Here is a 16092-nt window from a genome sequence, read left to right as displayed (position 1 = left end):
TATGAAAGTATTTGTATGTTGTCATTACTTATGAAAGTATGTGTATGTTGTCATTACTTATGAAAGTGGGTGTATGTTTGTCATTACTTATGAGAGTATGTGTGTTTGTTATTACTTATGAAACCTCAAAACTCTGAGATTCTCTGTTCGTTCTTCGACATTAAAGCTTGCTTGTATTGATTCGGTAAATTGACTTAATTAATTTATATTATTTTTCTGCACTAATTACATGAAATATATTATATATATTTTTATATATATTTTTTTTTTTCGGTAAACTTAGTAAGAAACCTGATAAACTAAAGGTTTAACAAGAATTACGTTAAGGTGAAGGATGTTGACAGAGAAAGATGGCGAGCATATTTTACGACTTAAAGTAGGGACTGGAATGAAGTATGAAGTATGGAGGGACTTGAAGTATGTGCCTAGCCACATACTTCATTGTCGACCTTCGCCCGACAGTCTTCCAAGAACTGCCATCGCGAATGCACTTTAATTGTGCATTTTTTTACATTTGCATTGTTCTTAATGGGTTGTATTCAAGTGTTTAACTATCAATAAGTTTCCTATTCTCGAATAATTACTTCCTGTTGTCTGGTCTTGATGATTTGATGGCCCATAAGATTATAGACTTGCGGTGGATTACTCCCTAACTGGATGTAAGATGACATAATGATTTTAAATGATTTTAACATGTTTGAAAGGAGTAAGGAAAACAAAAAGGAATTATGAAGTGAAGACATTTCCCCAACGGAGACATCACCCACCAGACATATCACCTGCCAGACATCATCCACCAGACACATCATCCACCAGAATCATCACCCATCAGACACATCATCCACCAGAATCATCACTCACCAGAATCATCACCCACCAGACACATGATCCACCAGTATCATCACCCACCAGACACATCACCCACCAGACACATCATCCACCAGAATCATCACCCATCAGACACATCACCCACCAGAATCATCACCCACCAGACACATCATCCACCGGAGTCATCATTCACCAGACACATTATCCATCAGAATCATCACCCACCAGACACATCATCCACCAGAATCATCACCCACCAGAATCACACATGATCCACCAGTATCATCACCCACCAGACACATCACCCACCAGACACATCATCCACCAGAATCATCACCCATCAGACACATCATCCACCAGACACATGATCCACCAGTATCATCACCCACCAGACACATTATCCACCAAAATCATCACCCATCAGACACATCATTCACCAGAATCATCACCCACCAGACACATGATCCACCAGACACATCATCCACCAGAATCATCACCCATCAGACACATCATCCACCAGAATCATCACCCACCAGACACATTATCCACCAGAATCATCACCCATCAGACACATGATCCACCAGAATCATCACCCACCAGTATCATCACCCACCAGACACATTATCCACCAGAATCATCACCCATCAGACACATCATCCACCAGAATCATCACCCACCAGACACATGATCCACCAGTATCATCACCCTCCAGAATCATTACTCACCAGACACACCATCCACCAGAATCATCACCTACCAGACACATCATCCACCAGACTCATCACCCTCCAGAATCATTACTCACCAGACACATCATCCACCAGAATCATCACCCACCAGACACATCATCCACCAGACTCATCACCCACCAGAAACATCACTCACCACACATCATCCACCAGACACATCACCCACCAAAAATCATCATCCACCAGACACATCATCCACCAGACTCATCACCAACCAGACACATCATCCACCAGACACATCACCCACCAAAATCATCACTCGCCAGACACATCATCCACTAGAATCATCATCCACCAGAGACAATCTTCCATATAACATTGAGGAGGGCGACGTTGAGGGACCTGTACCGTCTGCTGTTAAGATACGTAGCCACGTTGTTGAACAACCCTGTGGTGTCGCACAAGAGATATATCACATTTTGAGTCAAATCAATTATGTTGAATTAAATAAATATATGTATTTAAGAGAGAATGTTTTTTTCTGCTCAGGGGTGGGGGGGGCCAGACGCTTGGACCTAGTCTCATCCAGCGTTGAAGGGTGAGTAATGTTGGCTATGTGCCCAGAGTGGGAACTTCGAGGTCTATCTCCTCTACTCCCATTAAAAAGGAGTCGGCATCAATGGCCCTTTTCAAATATATCGGGGAAAGGTGGCTGTCTGAGTCTATAGAACTTCTTCTCTCCACCCTTCCTTAGAAAATATATATATATGTCGCACCGCACTACTTGGCCTAAAATGCAGAATGATTTTCGTTATTTTCAAATATTTCTTTCCAAATTGTTATTTTCCAAATAATATTATATAATATTTAGTACACGAATTACTGACTTATGTTTGATTAACCTAATAAGAACATTTCTTATGTTCTTAATATAATATTACTATATTACATTAAGATAATATAGTTCTTAATATAATATATTATATTCTTAATATAATATTACTATATCATATTAATAAAGAACATGAAATATTTCTTAGTTATGTTAATTTAGGTTATGATAGGTTAGGTAATTTTGGTCGTATATCTATGTTAGTTTCAAATTAAAAATACGTTTAATCATATAAAATATAATGGAAAGCTATATTATTTCATAAGATCTTTAAGAAAACCTCTGCTTATTAGACAAACCAGGGTTTGCATAGTAGACTAAGTAGTGCATTCTGGCTATTAGGTACAATATATAGTAGTAGTAGGCATCCATCAGTCTCAGAAGACTATGGTGTTGCGCTCTGGTTGTTGGTCTGGAGAGGCCTCACGAGGGCATAAAGCCAAGGAAGGTTAATACGGAGAAGCTGTTACCCAGGCAGCAGGTCCCCCCTCTCCTCGGCGCTGAAAGTCTCCAATGGAAAGGCAAACGCCAATGCGATTGGTTCCAGCGCCGTCGCAGGAACTGTGAGTTCCGGGGAAGACCTCGAAGTTGGTGAAAAAAAAGGCACAGGGACTCCAAACCCGGAGACCGCCGTGGTCGGGGCCGGAGAAGAACCACCCCCAGCAAGGGTATGAACGACCCCAGCCTCCTGAAGCAGAGCTGGGCCGCACGACCCCGGGGAGGTGGACGTCCCGGTCCCGCACCTACGGGTTCCTGACAGAGATCGTCACAACCCTCTTTCACCGGAGGCCGGCCTCCTTCAAGAAAAATTAGAAGGAAGAGTGATAATTATTAAATACAACAATTATTATTATAATATATATAAAAATATTATTATATATAATTATTATTATAATAAATACTATAATAATAATATAAATAATTAATAATTATCACACAATAGTTAGTTTAGGTTATTTATTATGCACCCCATACCCATCTTGTGGGTGGTAGTGGAAAGGGTTACAGAGGCACATAATGGGCTCAGGGACTGAACCCCACAATTCATTTAGCTAAGCAAGTTACAATCTTGATGAGCTAGTTACAAAATTCAATATAAGTCGTCACATCAACAATGGGTTCGAGATCGACCACAAGTACAGTTTCTAAATTAAGCAACTGTCCCACAATACAACCTCCTCCCCCCCACCAATCTATGGTTCATCCAATAAAATCACAATATATATATATATATATATATATATATATATATATATATATATATATATATATATATATATATATATATATATATATATATATATATATATATATATATATATATATATATATATATATATATCTCACACCCCAGAAGTGACTCGAACCCATACTGCCAGGAGCACTCTGCAACTGTACATCTGCAATGCATGATAATAGGAACAAAAACAGGCAGGGCCCTCGTGTGTTGTGTGGCCCTCGTGTGTTATGTGGCCCTCGTGTGTTATGTGGCCCTCGTGTGTTGTGTGGCCCTCGTGTGTTATGTGGCCCTCGTGTGTTGTGTGGCCCTCGTGTGTTGTGTGGCCCTTGTGTTGTGTGGCCCTTGTTGTGTTGTGTGGCCCTTGTTGTGTTGTGTGGCCACAGTGTGTTATGTGGCCCTTGTGTGTTGTGTTACCCTTGTGTGTTGTGTGGCCCTTGTGTGTTGTGTGGCCCTTGTGTGTTGTGTGGCCCTTGTGTGTTGTGTTACCCTTGTGTGTTGTGTTACCCTTGTGTGTTGTGTGGCCCTTGTGTGTTGTGTGGCCCTTGTGTGTTGTGTGGTCCTTGTGTGTTGTGTGGCCCTTGTGTGTTGTGTGGCCCTTGTGTGTTGTGTGGTCCTTGTGTGTTGTGTGGCAGGGCCACACAAACACTCAACAAACAAGCGCGCATCGGAACATGCAGGAACCGGGAACAAAAACTCGCTCCCCCCCCCCCCCCACACACACACAACCGCACCCCATGCACATCCAAGTACACAACTAGATACAACCTCACAACACATAGCAAACAAAATAAATTACTGGACAGGAGAACAAACCTCAACGGGAGGCGAATATTTCTCAGGAAACTTATACAGAGGATATTTGTGCTTATAGGCCTCCCATATCAAATACTCCATGTCAGTAGGGGAACGATTCCCCTGCTTCCGGGGCCGCATAAACTCTTTAATCACTAAATCAAAAACGGCAGAAACGAAAACGGCGGCTCCCGGAGGTGGTCGACAGAAGTCGCATAACAAAGAGGGGCAAGGTAAACCACCTCCTCCGCCAGATAGTGGTCTTTTTTTGTTTTGGTAGGGACGCGAGTCTTTATTTTCCTCGGCGTCACCCCTTCTATATAGGAACCACCGTGAAAGCGGAAGAAACCGAAGTAGAGTACGTAGACCGCCTAGACGGTCCCGCCGCCGGATGCGCAAGAGAAGAAGGCAAGTTTTTGTTAATTAAATTTTTCACGTTTGAAAGTGAAAAAGTGATATGATCTACTTTAGCCACGTTATTGTGACTCATCCCCTGCATTTTCACGTTTGTTTTCAGTGTGAAGCACTTGGAAATATTATCTTACGATATGCACGTTACCCCTCTGGTGATGCTTATAACCTGTGACTGGTCTGTGACTGGTTTGGTAGTGAAAGCCTCTCGTTATCCTGCCTCTCGGCACTGGAGGTACTGAGTTATATCTCTCCTCCTTAAGACAGGTCTAGGAATATGATCAAGGTCTATCCACAAGACGTTTCGACAACATCCGTTTTCTGATGGTCAAAACCGTTCGGTTTGGATACATTAGCTTAGGCTATCGTAGGGACGGTTAGGTTTCGTTAACTTACGTAAATTTTACGTTAGGTTAGGCTAGGTTAGGTTTGACTTGTTTAGGCTTGGCTATATTAGGATGGGTTAAGGTAGGTTAGGTTGGATTTGTTTAGGTTGTGTTAGGCTAGGTTAGACTGGGTTAGGCTAAGTTGAGTTGAGTTAGGTTGAGTTAGGTTTGGTAAGTTCTCGTGTTTTAAAATCCGTCAGTGAACCGTGTTGTGTAGGCTGCGACTTGCGTTCGTCTGCAGCACCACCACCTGGTTCCTCACAGCCACGTCCAACACAACACAGCTGCACACTTCTCGTGTGGTAATGACAACACTTATCACAAGTACAATCTTAAATTATTTTTAAATTGTTTAAACTGTATAAAATTGGTTATACAACTTATTCCCAATTGTGTGCAGACTGAACATCACCAGGCACTTTACCCCTTGTAGGGCAGATATCGAACCCACAACATAACAATAAAAGCTGTTTTAGCAAAGCCAGACTATTTCACTGAGCTTAACATTAAGCTAAAGCCATTCAAAGCAGGCATTTAAGTGCCAGTTTGCTCAACCTATTGTTAACCAGAGGTTATCATCCATAATACTTTATCTAAATGGCATTAAATACAATTTTCAGCTCGTGAACCTCTCGCCCTTCACCTCACTCTGCTGCCTTTCTCTGCCGCTCTTTCTGTAAACGACTTTATAATGGTTCAGGGCGGACCGTGACACCATTTCCATTATTTTCTGATGTGTGTCCGTCATACGTTTTGGGTAGAACCGTCTGACATGGTTTAGACACAGCTGTCACACATGGTTTAGACAGAGCTGTCACACATGGTTTAGACAGAGCTGTCACACAGGGTTTAGAGAGAGCTGTCACACAGGGTTTAGACAGCTGTCACACAGGGTTTAGACAGAGCTGTCACACAGGGTTTAGACAGAGCTGTCACACAGGGTTTAGACAGAGCTGTCACACAGGGTTTAGACAGAGCTGTCACACATGGTTTAGACAGAGCTGTCACACAGGGTTTAGACAGAGCTGTCACACATGGTTTAGACAGAGCTGTCACACAGGGTTTAGACAGAGCCGTCAGACAGGGTTTAGACAGAGCTGTCACACAGGGTTTAGACAGAGCTGTCACACATGGTTTAGACAGAGCTGTCACACAGGGTTTAGACAGAGCTGTCACACATGGTTTGGTTGAGTCGTCCGGCATGGTTTAGTTAAGCCGTATAACATGGTTTCAGTAAGCAAGGGTCGCCGTGGCCGAGTAGGCTAAGCTATTTCTTCATTCGCTGAGTCATTGGGGATTTTTTGAATGATTACTAAAGTTATTATGTAATATCAGTCAAATTTTACTTAGGTAGTATCGAGGAATATTGGCTTATACTGGGTATAGGTCAGGCTGCTAATTTAGTTTGGATCAGAGTACACGAAATGCATTGTTACAAGAGTTGAATTGAACGCGTCTATCAATGTTTAATAGGTCTACCAATGTTAATGTCTACCAATGAATTTTAGGTATGACTCTTGGTCACTAAGTTGGGGGGGGGGGCTACATAATTCCCCCGCCTTGGTGCCTTGTTTTGATAATCACTGACTACCGTGGGGGATAATACCAGTTTATGACTGCTCAGGTCATAAACCACAGCTCAAAGGTCACAACCACAGGGATAATAACCATTCGGTATGACTCAAGGGTTGACTACGCAGTTGACCAAATACAGCTGTAGGAGCGTATGATACCGGACGACATATAATAACCCACGTTCAAGCTATTGGTTACGATTGAGAAATCTGTTTAGTTAACATGTACGATATTGTGCGCATCTTCACGCGCATAACAAAGTGTTCCACTGCGCCGCTTCTCAGGAGAAAAGATCCAGGATAGGGGGGGGGGGGGGAGAAATAGCCTAAGCTACTCTATCCCTTTGAAATGTATTTGTTCTTGTTTCAATAGACATACTTAACGAAACCTGAAACTGAGCGGCCCGAAACGCTTTGCGTAATAGTGGCTTTAGGCATTGTATGTATTAGCTCTATCTGTAAATTCATCAATATTTGTATCACCAATATTTGTTAATTCATCAATATTTGTATTTGTATCAATGTATGTATGTACTTTACCTGAATAAACATTTGAATTTTTTTGAATTTTTGAACTTGAACTTGATCCAAGACGCAGGCAACACCAGACAAAGAATCCGGGGCTGCAGTTGGCGCCATACCGAACCTCCACCGCGACACGCAACCACACAATGTATCTGGATGCAGGAAGCAACCACTGTACCAATTCCTTATGACAACATAATCTATGCAAAAGCTGTGACTTGGAGGGGGGGGGGGGGAGGGGACGTAGAGGATTGTTGTGGCTATATCTGAGTATGTGAGTGATATGCTGTATGACAATACAGACCCGAGTATATACACTTGTTCACCACACATGTTGATAATTATACACCAGTATACATACTTATACGTGAAGGGAGGTAAAACAAAAAATACTGAGTGTGACTGGACCAGGTAGAGGAAGTGTGAGGAGGGTAGACATGAGTGGGTATAGAGGGAGGGGTGACGTGATTTTATTCACCTTGGGCATTAGGAGCCGCATGTGAAATGTTTTATTTATTTATTTATATTTTATTTATTTATATAAACAAGAGTTCTTACATTTTTGTACAGTCACTAGCACGCATAGCGTTTCGGACAGGACCTTAATCCTAATTTTCCCTGGAATACGACCCGCCAAATCGTTTAACAACCAGGTACCTATTCACAACCTGGATGAACAGAGGCTACAGTTAAGGATTGGGGCCCAGTAAATCCTCCCCGTTACATCCATAGTTAGTGTGGTAAACAGTTCATATGACACAGGGCGTGGATCACCTAATTTTCCAGTGCTCAAGTGGATGCTCCGGGAAGGGCATGTACCATTGGGTAGCGGTTAGTTGCCTTGGGATCCTTCCATTTTTAAGGCTTGCTCAGTAGCTCAGTTGTAGCTACTGAGTCAGTAGCTTATAGCTACACTATAAGCAGACCCACCTGGACACTATAAGCAGACTCACCTGGACACTATAAGTAGACCCACCTGGACATTAAGCAGACCCACCTGGACTCCACAGGTGCTGGAGGGGTGAACGGTGGCTTCTGAGGGCTGGTGTGGTGCTGAGGTCAGTGTCGTGCATGGTTATATACTGGCCAGGCACTCTACCCCGGTGGGGGAGGGCCGGGGTGTTGCATGGGGAGGGGGCGTACTGTCATTGGTGGGAGGGGCAAGACTTATCTCTCACTGTGGGAGCACCACAAGAAACACTTCAGCGAACACATATGGTTTGTGAATCAAGAAGATTCATTCTTCTCTGAACCTCCCTTACTTATCTCTCCCTCCCTTACTTATCTAGCTCTCACTCTCTTACTCATCTCTCTCTCGCAGTCTCATTTCTTCCTCATCTCCCCCTCCTAGTCTCATCTCTCTAATGACAGGTTAAACCGGACTAGCTACGCTGGGATAAATCCAAGATCCAACAGCATCATATAAAGAGTACAAACATGAACTAGCAATAGGTCTGTTGTTTGACACAATGAAGTGTGTCAAACAAAACACTTGCATGGGGAGAGTAACAATCTCGGTTGTCTAACAGACAGTGTCACAGCTGCAATACGACTTGGCAACAAGTATCTCTGGCAACAAGTTATATTATTAGTATTAGTATTAACTGCGCACTCCAATGGTTAAGTCTGTTTAAATAATGGTGGACCTTGAAACTCTTTTATCAACAATATATCATATTTCACCTTGCAGATGACATTTCCTGGATAATGAATAAACACATACACAACATTTGTTTATAGATCAGTTTATTTAAAAACAAATATATCATTAAAGAAATGCCAAGACACAATGTTAAGCATTTATTATAGGCAAAACAATATAAAATAATATAAAAAAGTGATTTGTATATTTTTCAAATTTTCCTTATGACTTTGTTTACATACAAATAAATAAGAGTACCGTACATTGAAATATCCTACCTAAAATTGGCTAGAAATGCAATGTATCGGAAAAACCGACACATTACTAACTTTCCATACAATATGCAGTTAATATTGCTGCTGTTTGACCACGTGACTAGCGGGCTACACACATACTCTACACCAACAAAATGCTGAAGCCTTCTTATCAGATAAGGCTTCCCCAGTATTTACTAGCATATGTAGTCTTAACACCTAGTAACATTGTAGTGAATTGTCTACCAATCGATAATTCTGATTGATAGACTATTACATTAATAACCCCCCCCCCCCACCCAGCTTGTGTAGGAAACGATTTGTGGGAATAAACTTATACAGTCCACAATCGAAACAAATAAATTAATGTAAGAAATAAATTCTATATAAATTAATGTAAAGTAATAAATTGTAAATAAATCAATAAATCCCACGAGGCTGTTTTCCCCCACACAATGGGTCGTTGTATCTTCACACACACACATGTAAATAAATATATAAATCAATTTATTTATTATATATATACCAAGATCAACACCGAGGACTAAATTGTTCACACATCCAGAATCAACATATATTTATTTATTTATTTATATACAAGAAGGTACATTGGGTTTGAGAGAATACATAGCCTAGTATTTAAAATCTTGTAAATAATAGAATGTAAAGCTAAATCTTGTAAATCTCATTTGAATATTGTCAAGTATCAATACACAACATACACACACAAGGGCAAGGGGGTTATATACACAGGGGGGGGGTGAATACACCCTAGAGTTTACTTAATAGTTGATCAGTGAGCTATTGTAGATGGGGGGGGGGGGGAGGTGTTAATACTCCTCTCAAGGCTGAAAAGTCTTAAGCCATTGATCAAACACCCATTGTTAGTAAACGCCTAGTAGCCTAGTAGTTAGTGTTTTTATATATTTTACTTAAAACTTAAAATTTTACTTATTTGAATATTTATATGCAATATCAGAACAATGATTTTATATATATATATATATATATATATATATATATATATATATATATATATATATATATATATATATATATATATATATATATATATATATATATATATATATATATATATATATATATATATATATATATAACTGAAAACTCACACCCCAGAAGTGACTCGAACCCATACTCCCAGAAGCAACGCAACTGGTATGTACAAGACGCCTTAATCCACTTGACCATCACGACCGGACATAATGAGGTGATAGCCGAGGCTATTTGAACCACCCCACCGCCGGCACTCGGATAGTTATCTTGGGCATAGCATTTTACCAAATCACCTCATTCTTTGGGGCACACGTGAGGAACACAAATGCGAACAAGCCTGAATGGTCCCCAGGACAATATGCAACTGAAAACTCACACCCCAGAAGTGACTCGAACCCATACTCCCAGAAGCAACGCAACTGGTATGTACAAGACGCCTTAATCCACTTGACCATCACGACCGGACATAATGAGGTGATAGCCGAGGCTATTTGAACCACCCCACCGCCGGCACTCGGATAGTTATCTTGGGCATAGCATTTTACCAAATCACCTCATTCTTTGGGGCACACGTGAGGAACACAAATGCGAACAAGCCTGAATGGTCCCCAGGACAATATGCAACTGAAAACTCACACCCCAGAAGTGACTCGAACCCATACTCCCAGAAGCAACGCAACTGGTATGTACAAGACGCCTTAATCCACTTGACCATCACGACCGGACATAATGAGGTGATAGCCGAGGCTATTTGAACCACCCCACCGCCGGCACTCGGATAGTTATCTTGGGCATAGCATTTTACCAAATCACCTCATTCTTTGGGGCACACGTGAGGAACACAAATGCGAACAAGCCTGAATGGTCCCCAGGACAATATGCAACTGAAAACTCACACCCCAGAAGTGACTCGAACCCATACTCCCAGAAGCAACGCAACTGGTATGTACAAGACGCCTTAATCCACTTGACCATCACGACCGGACATAATGAGGTGATAGCCGAGGCTATTTGAACCACCCCACCGCCGGCACTCGGATAGTTATCTTGGGCATAGCATTTTACCAAATCACCTCATTCTTTGGGGCACACGTGAGGAACACAAATGCGAACAAGCCTGAATGGTCCCCAGGACAATATGCAACTGAAAACTCACACCCGGGGTGGTTCAAATAGCCTCGGCTATCACCTCATTATGTCCGGTCGTGATGGTCAAGTGGATTAAGGCGTCTTGTACATACCAGTTGCGTTGCTTCTGGGAGTATGGGTTCGAGTCACTTCTGGGGTGTGAGTTTTCAGTTGCATATTGTCCTGGGGACCATTCAGGCTTGTTCGCATTTGTGTTCCTCACGTGTGCCCCAAAGAATGAGGTGATTTGGTAAAATGCTATGCCCAAGATAACTATCCGAGTGCCGGCGGTGGGGTGGTTCAAATAGCCTCGGCTATCACCTCATTATGTCCGGTCGTGATGGTCAAGTGGATTAAGGCGTCTTGTACATACCAGTTGCGTTGCTTCTGGGAGTATGGGTTCGAGTCACTTCTGGGGTGTGAGTTTTCAGTTGCATATTGTCCTGGGGACCATTCAGGCTTGTTCGCATTTGTGTTCCTCACGTGTGCCCCAAAGAATGAGGTGATTTGGTAAAATGCTATGCCCAAGATAACTATCCGAGTGCCGGCGGTGGGGTGGTTCAAATAGCCTCGGCTATCACCTCATTATGTCCGGTCGTGATGGTCAAGTGGATTAAGGCGTCTTGTACATACCAGTTGCGTTGCTTCTGGGAGTATGGGTTCGAGTCACTTCTGGGGTGTGAGTTTTCAGTTGCATATTGTCCTGGGGACCATTCAGGCTTGTTCGCATTTGTGTTCCTCACGTGTGCCCCAAAGAATGAGGTGATTTGGTAAAATGCTATGCCCAAGATAACTATCCGAGTGCCGGCGGTGGGGTGGTTCAAATAGCCTCGGCTATCACCTCATTATGTCCGGTCGTGATGGTCAAGTGGATTAAGGCGTCTTGTACATACCAGTTGCGTTGCTTCTGGGAGTATGGGTTCGAGTCACTTCTGGGGTGTGAGTTTTCAGTTGCATATTGTCCTGGGGACCATTCAGGCTTGTTCGCATTTGTGTTCCTCACGTGTGCCCCAAAGAATGAGGTGATTTGGTAAAATGCTATGCCCAAGATAACTATCCGAGTGCCGGCGGTGGGGTGGTTCAAATAGAATCGGCTATCACCTCATTATGTCCGGTCGTGATGGTCAAGTGGATTAAGGCGTCTTGTACATACCAGTTGCGTTGCTTCTGGGAGTATGGGTTCGAGTCACTTCTGGGGTGTGAGTTTTCAGTTGCATATTGTCCTGGGGACCATTCAGGCTTGTTCGCATTTGTGTTCCTCACGTGTGCCCCAAAGAATGAGGTGATTTGGTAAAATGCTATGCCCAAGATAACTATCCGAGTGCCGGCGGTGGGGTGGTTCAAATAGCCTCGGCTATCACCTCATTATGTCCGGTCGTGATGGTCAAGTGGATTAAGGCGTCTTGTACATACCAGTTGCGTTGCTTCTGGGAGTATGGGTTCGAGTCACTTCTGGGGTGTGAGTTTTCAGTTGCATATTGTCCTGGGGACCATTCAGGCTTGTTCGCATATATATATATATATATATATATTAATGTTTACACTCAAGCTGAGCTCAACACTATTAATAAAACACAACACCAGTCCGAGGGATGTTGCGTAATTGCTGTTAACAAGTCAACCCGAGAACTTCAATGACCACTGTTGCAACATGCACAGTATTACAAGCACTGTTAAGTAAGTTCAGTAAAAAAATGGCACCTGAGACCAATAGATGGAGTTACTTGTTTCTGTCTCGTAGTTTGTATCGCTCCTCTGGAGACGCCACTCCTTTAGGTACACTTTACTGTTCACTGTCTCTCAGGGAAGTGACCGTAGTTCAGTTGTTAAACTGTTAACTGGCCGTCAATATAGTAGTAAGATTGTGTGTTGTCTTGTTTACAATGCTGATTGCCGGTCTGTTGATGTAGTGAGTTGAAAAAACGATACAGTCGTTGGATAAGTTTAAACCATTGACCAAGTTGAGGCTGTACCCCCTGGTCTGTTGCTTGGAGGAAGGTGCCGTTGTAGCAGGTGTGTGTGCCGCCGGTAAACACAGAGGTGATGACATTCTCCACCAGGCACTCTCCTACTTCTGGAGGTGGTGCAGTGTCAGGAGGACGTAACCTTAGTTGTCGAGGCTGCTCAGCGCAGACGGCAGCAAACTCTCCCCATCATCAGGGGTGGTTTGAGTAGATCTCAAACCTGAGTAGACCTGCGGTCCGAGTCAGCACAGCAGGTCCTGACTGGTTTGGAGTGGAGACGGGTTCAAGTAAAAAATGGGCACACAGGAAATGATTTCGACGTTCAGTAAACACTCACCGAGTGGATAACTGAATGTCCGACAGCCCGATACGGTGTTGATGATAGTATGGTTGATGATGATAGTAATATTTTAAGATTGAGAAACTTTAAACTAAATGAGCACACATGTAGCGATTTTGCATTCAGTAAACACTTACTGAGTTGTAAACTGAATGCCGGAGCTGGCCAATACAAGGTTTGTGATAGTAATATTTTATTTTTATTTACGATGGAGAAACTTTAAACTAAAAATGAGGCCACATGGAGGGATATCTATGTTCAGTAAACTGTTACTGAGATGTAAACTGGATGGTTGACCCACCCAATACATGGTTTGTGATAGTAATATTTTATTTTTTACGATGGAGAAACTTTAAACTAAAAAATGAGTTCGCATGGAGGGATGTCTATGTTCAGTAAACAGTTACTGAGCTGTAAACTGAATGGTTGAGCTACCCGATACATGGCTGGTGATAGTAATATTTTATTTTTTACGATGTAGAAACTTAAAACTAAAAAATGAGGTTGCATGGATGGATAACAATGTTCAGTAAACAGTTACTGAGTTGTAAACTGAATGGTAGTGTCATCCAATACCTGGTTACTGATAATAGTATTTCACGATGCGAAAACCTTATGACCACACATGTAACGATTTTGCATTCAGTAAACACTTACTGAGTTTTAAACTGAATGCCGGAGCTGGTCAATACAAGGTTTGTGATAGTAATATTTTATTTTTATTTACGATGGAGAAACTTTAAACTAAAAATGAGGTCACATGGAGGGATATCTATGTTCAGTAAACTGTTACTGAGATGTAAACTGGATGGTTGACCCACCCAATACATGGTTTGTGATAGTAATATTTTATTTTTTACGATGGAGAAACTTTAAACTAAAAATGAGCGCGCATGGAGGGATGTCTATGTTCAGTAAACAGTTACTGAGCTGTAAACTGAATGGTTGAGCTATACCCGATACATGGCTGGTGATAGTAATATTTTATTTTTTACGATGTAGAAACTTAAAACTAAAAAATGAAGTTGCATGGATGGATAACAATGTTCAGTAAAGAGTTACTGAGTTGTAAACTGAATGGTAGTGTCATCCAATACCTGGTTACTGATAATAGTATTTCACGATGAGAAAACCTTATGACCACACATGTAACGATTTTGCATTCAGTAAACACTTACTGAGTTGTAAACTGAATGTCGGAGCTGGTCAATACAAGGTTTGTGATAGTAATATTTTATTTTTATTTACGATGGAGAAACTTTAAACTAAAAATGAGATCACATGGAGGGATATCTATGTTCAGTAAACTGTTACTGAGATGTAAACTGGATGGTTGACCCACCCAACACATGGTTTGTGATAGTAATATTTTATTTTTTACGATGTAGAAATTTAAAACTAAAAAATGAGGTTGCATGGATGGATAACAATGTTCAGTAAACAGTTACTGAGTTGTAAACTGAATGGTAGTGTCATCCAATACCTGGTTACTGATAATAGTATTTCACGATGGAAAAACCTTATCCTAAACTAAAAATGAGCCCACATGAAGAGATTTTCACTTACTGAGATGTTAACTGAATGTCTGAGCTATCCAATAGTAGTATTAATTCAAGATGGAAAACTTAAAACTAAACTAAAATGAGCGCACATGAAGTGATACTCACGTTCATTAAACACTTACTACGTTGTTAACTGAATGTCTGAGACATTCAATACATGGTTGATGATATCCCTATTTATGACATTGATAATAAGAGGTCTTGAACTAGATACGGGCATGGGGGCAGCAACGCTGCGATATTGAAAAGAAACTGAACTGAATTTGAAAATTGATTAATATATGTAATGTGAAGCCGATCTACTGGAAAACAGTAAGCAAACTTTATTTGAAAAAGAATATGAGAAGACTGTAAAGCTGGGGGGCAAGAAAATGATAAAAATAAGAAGTGATGATCTTCATAAACATAACATAAGATATTCATGACCGTAATTAATACAGTGTGAACTCTCTTAAACTATGCACACCATGAAATCTCGTCACTATGCATAACTTGCCACTCTGCGAAACAAATTATTGACTATAGTGCGACAGAGAGAATAAAAATGACCACTTATGTTTTGGAGTGCTATTTTAGTCAAGAAATACTGTAAAGGATGATTATTGACTATAGGGAATTTTGCGGGCTGCTGGTGTTTGATGTGTTGAACTGCTTAAAGGAAGCATATTTGCTAGAAAAAATTCCTGTGAAATAATGCTTGTTATGTGTTTTGACTACCTAGCTAATAGCATATTGCATGGCTAATAATGAAATGAAATGTCACATTTTTGTCTGACTCACTTAGCACGAGTGAAGAGAAAACATTGAAAAACTGGCAAAGGTTGAAACTCTGTGAAATCATATCTGTT

At 41.4% G+C, this 16092-nt stretch overlaps 1 protein-coding gene across 1 annotated transcript in view; it reads left to right on the top strand.

Annotated features, from left to right (window-relative positions):
• The first annotated feature begins 334 nt into the window (after positions 1-334).
• LOC123758493 (putative ammonium transporter 1) overlaps positions 335-16092 on the top strand; it is a 36414-nt gene continuing 20656 nt past the window's right edge. The window contains exon 1 of the mRNA XM_069322856.1: positions 335-417. Coding sequence (XP_069178957.1) covers positions 335-417 — 83 coding nt within the window. The remainder of the gene's footprint in view (positions 418-16092) is intronic.

Source organism: Procambarus clarkii, chromosome 11 (assembly GCF_040958095.1).
Source record: "Procambarus clarkii isolate CNS0578487 chromosome 11, FALCON_Pclarkii_2.0, whole genome shotgun sequence".
In the NCBI taxonomy this organism is placed as follows: Eukaryota; Metazoa; Arthropoda; class Malacostraca; order Decapoda; family Cambaridae; genus Procambarus; species Procambarus clarkii.
Note: the sequence above shows the minus strand (reverse complement) of the source record. Positions and strands in the feature narration are given on the sequence as shown.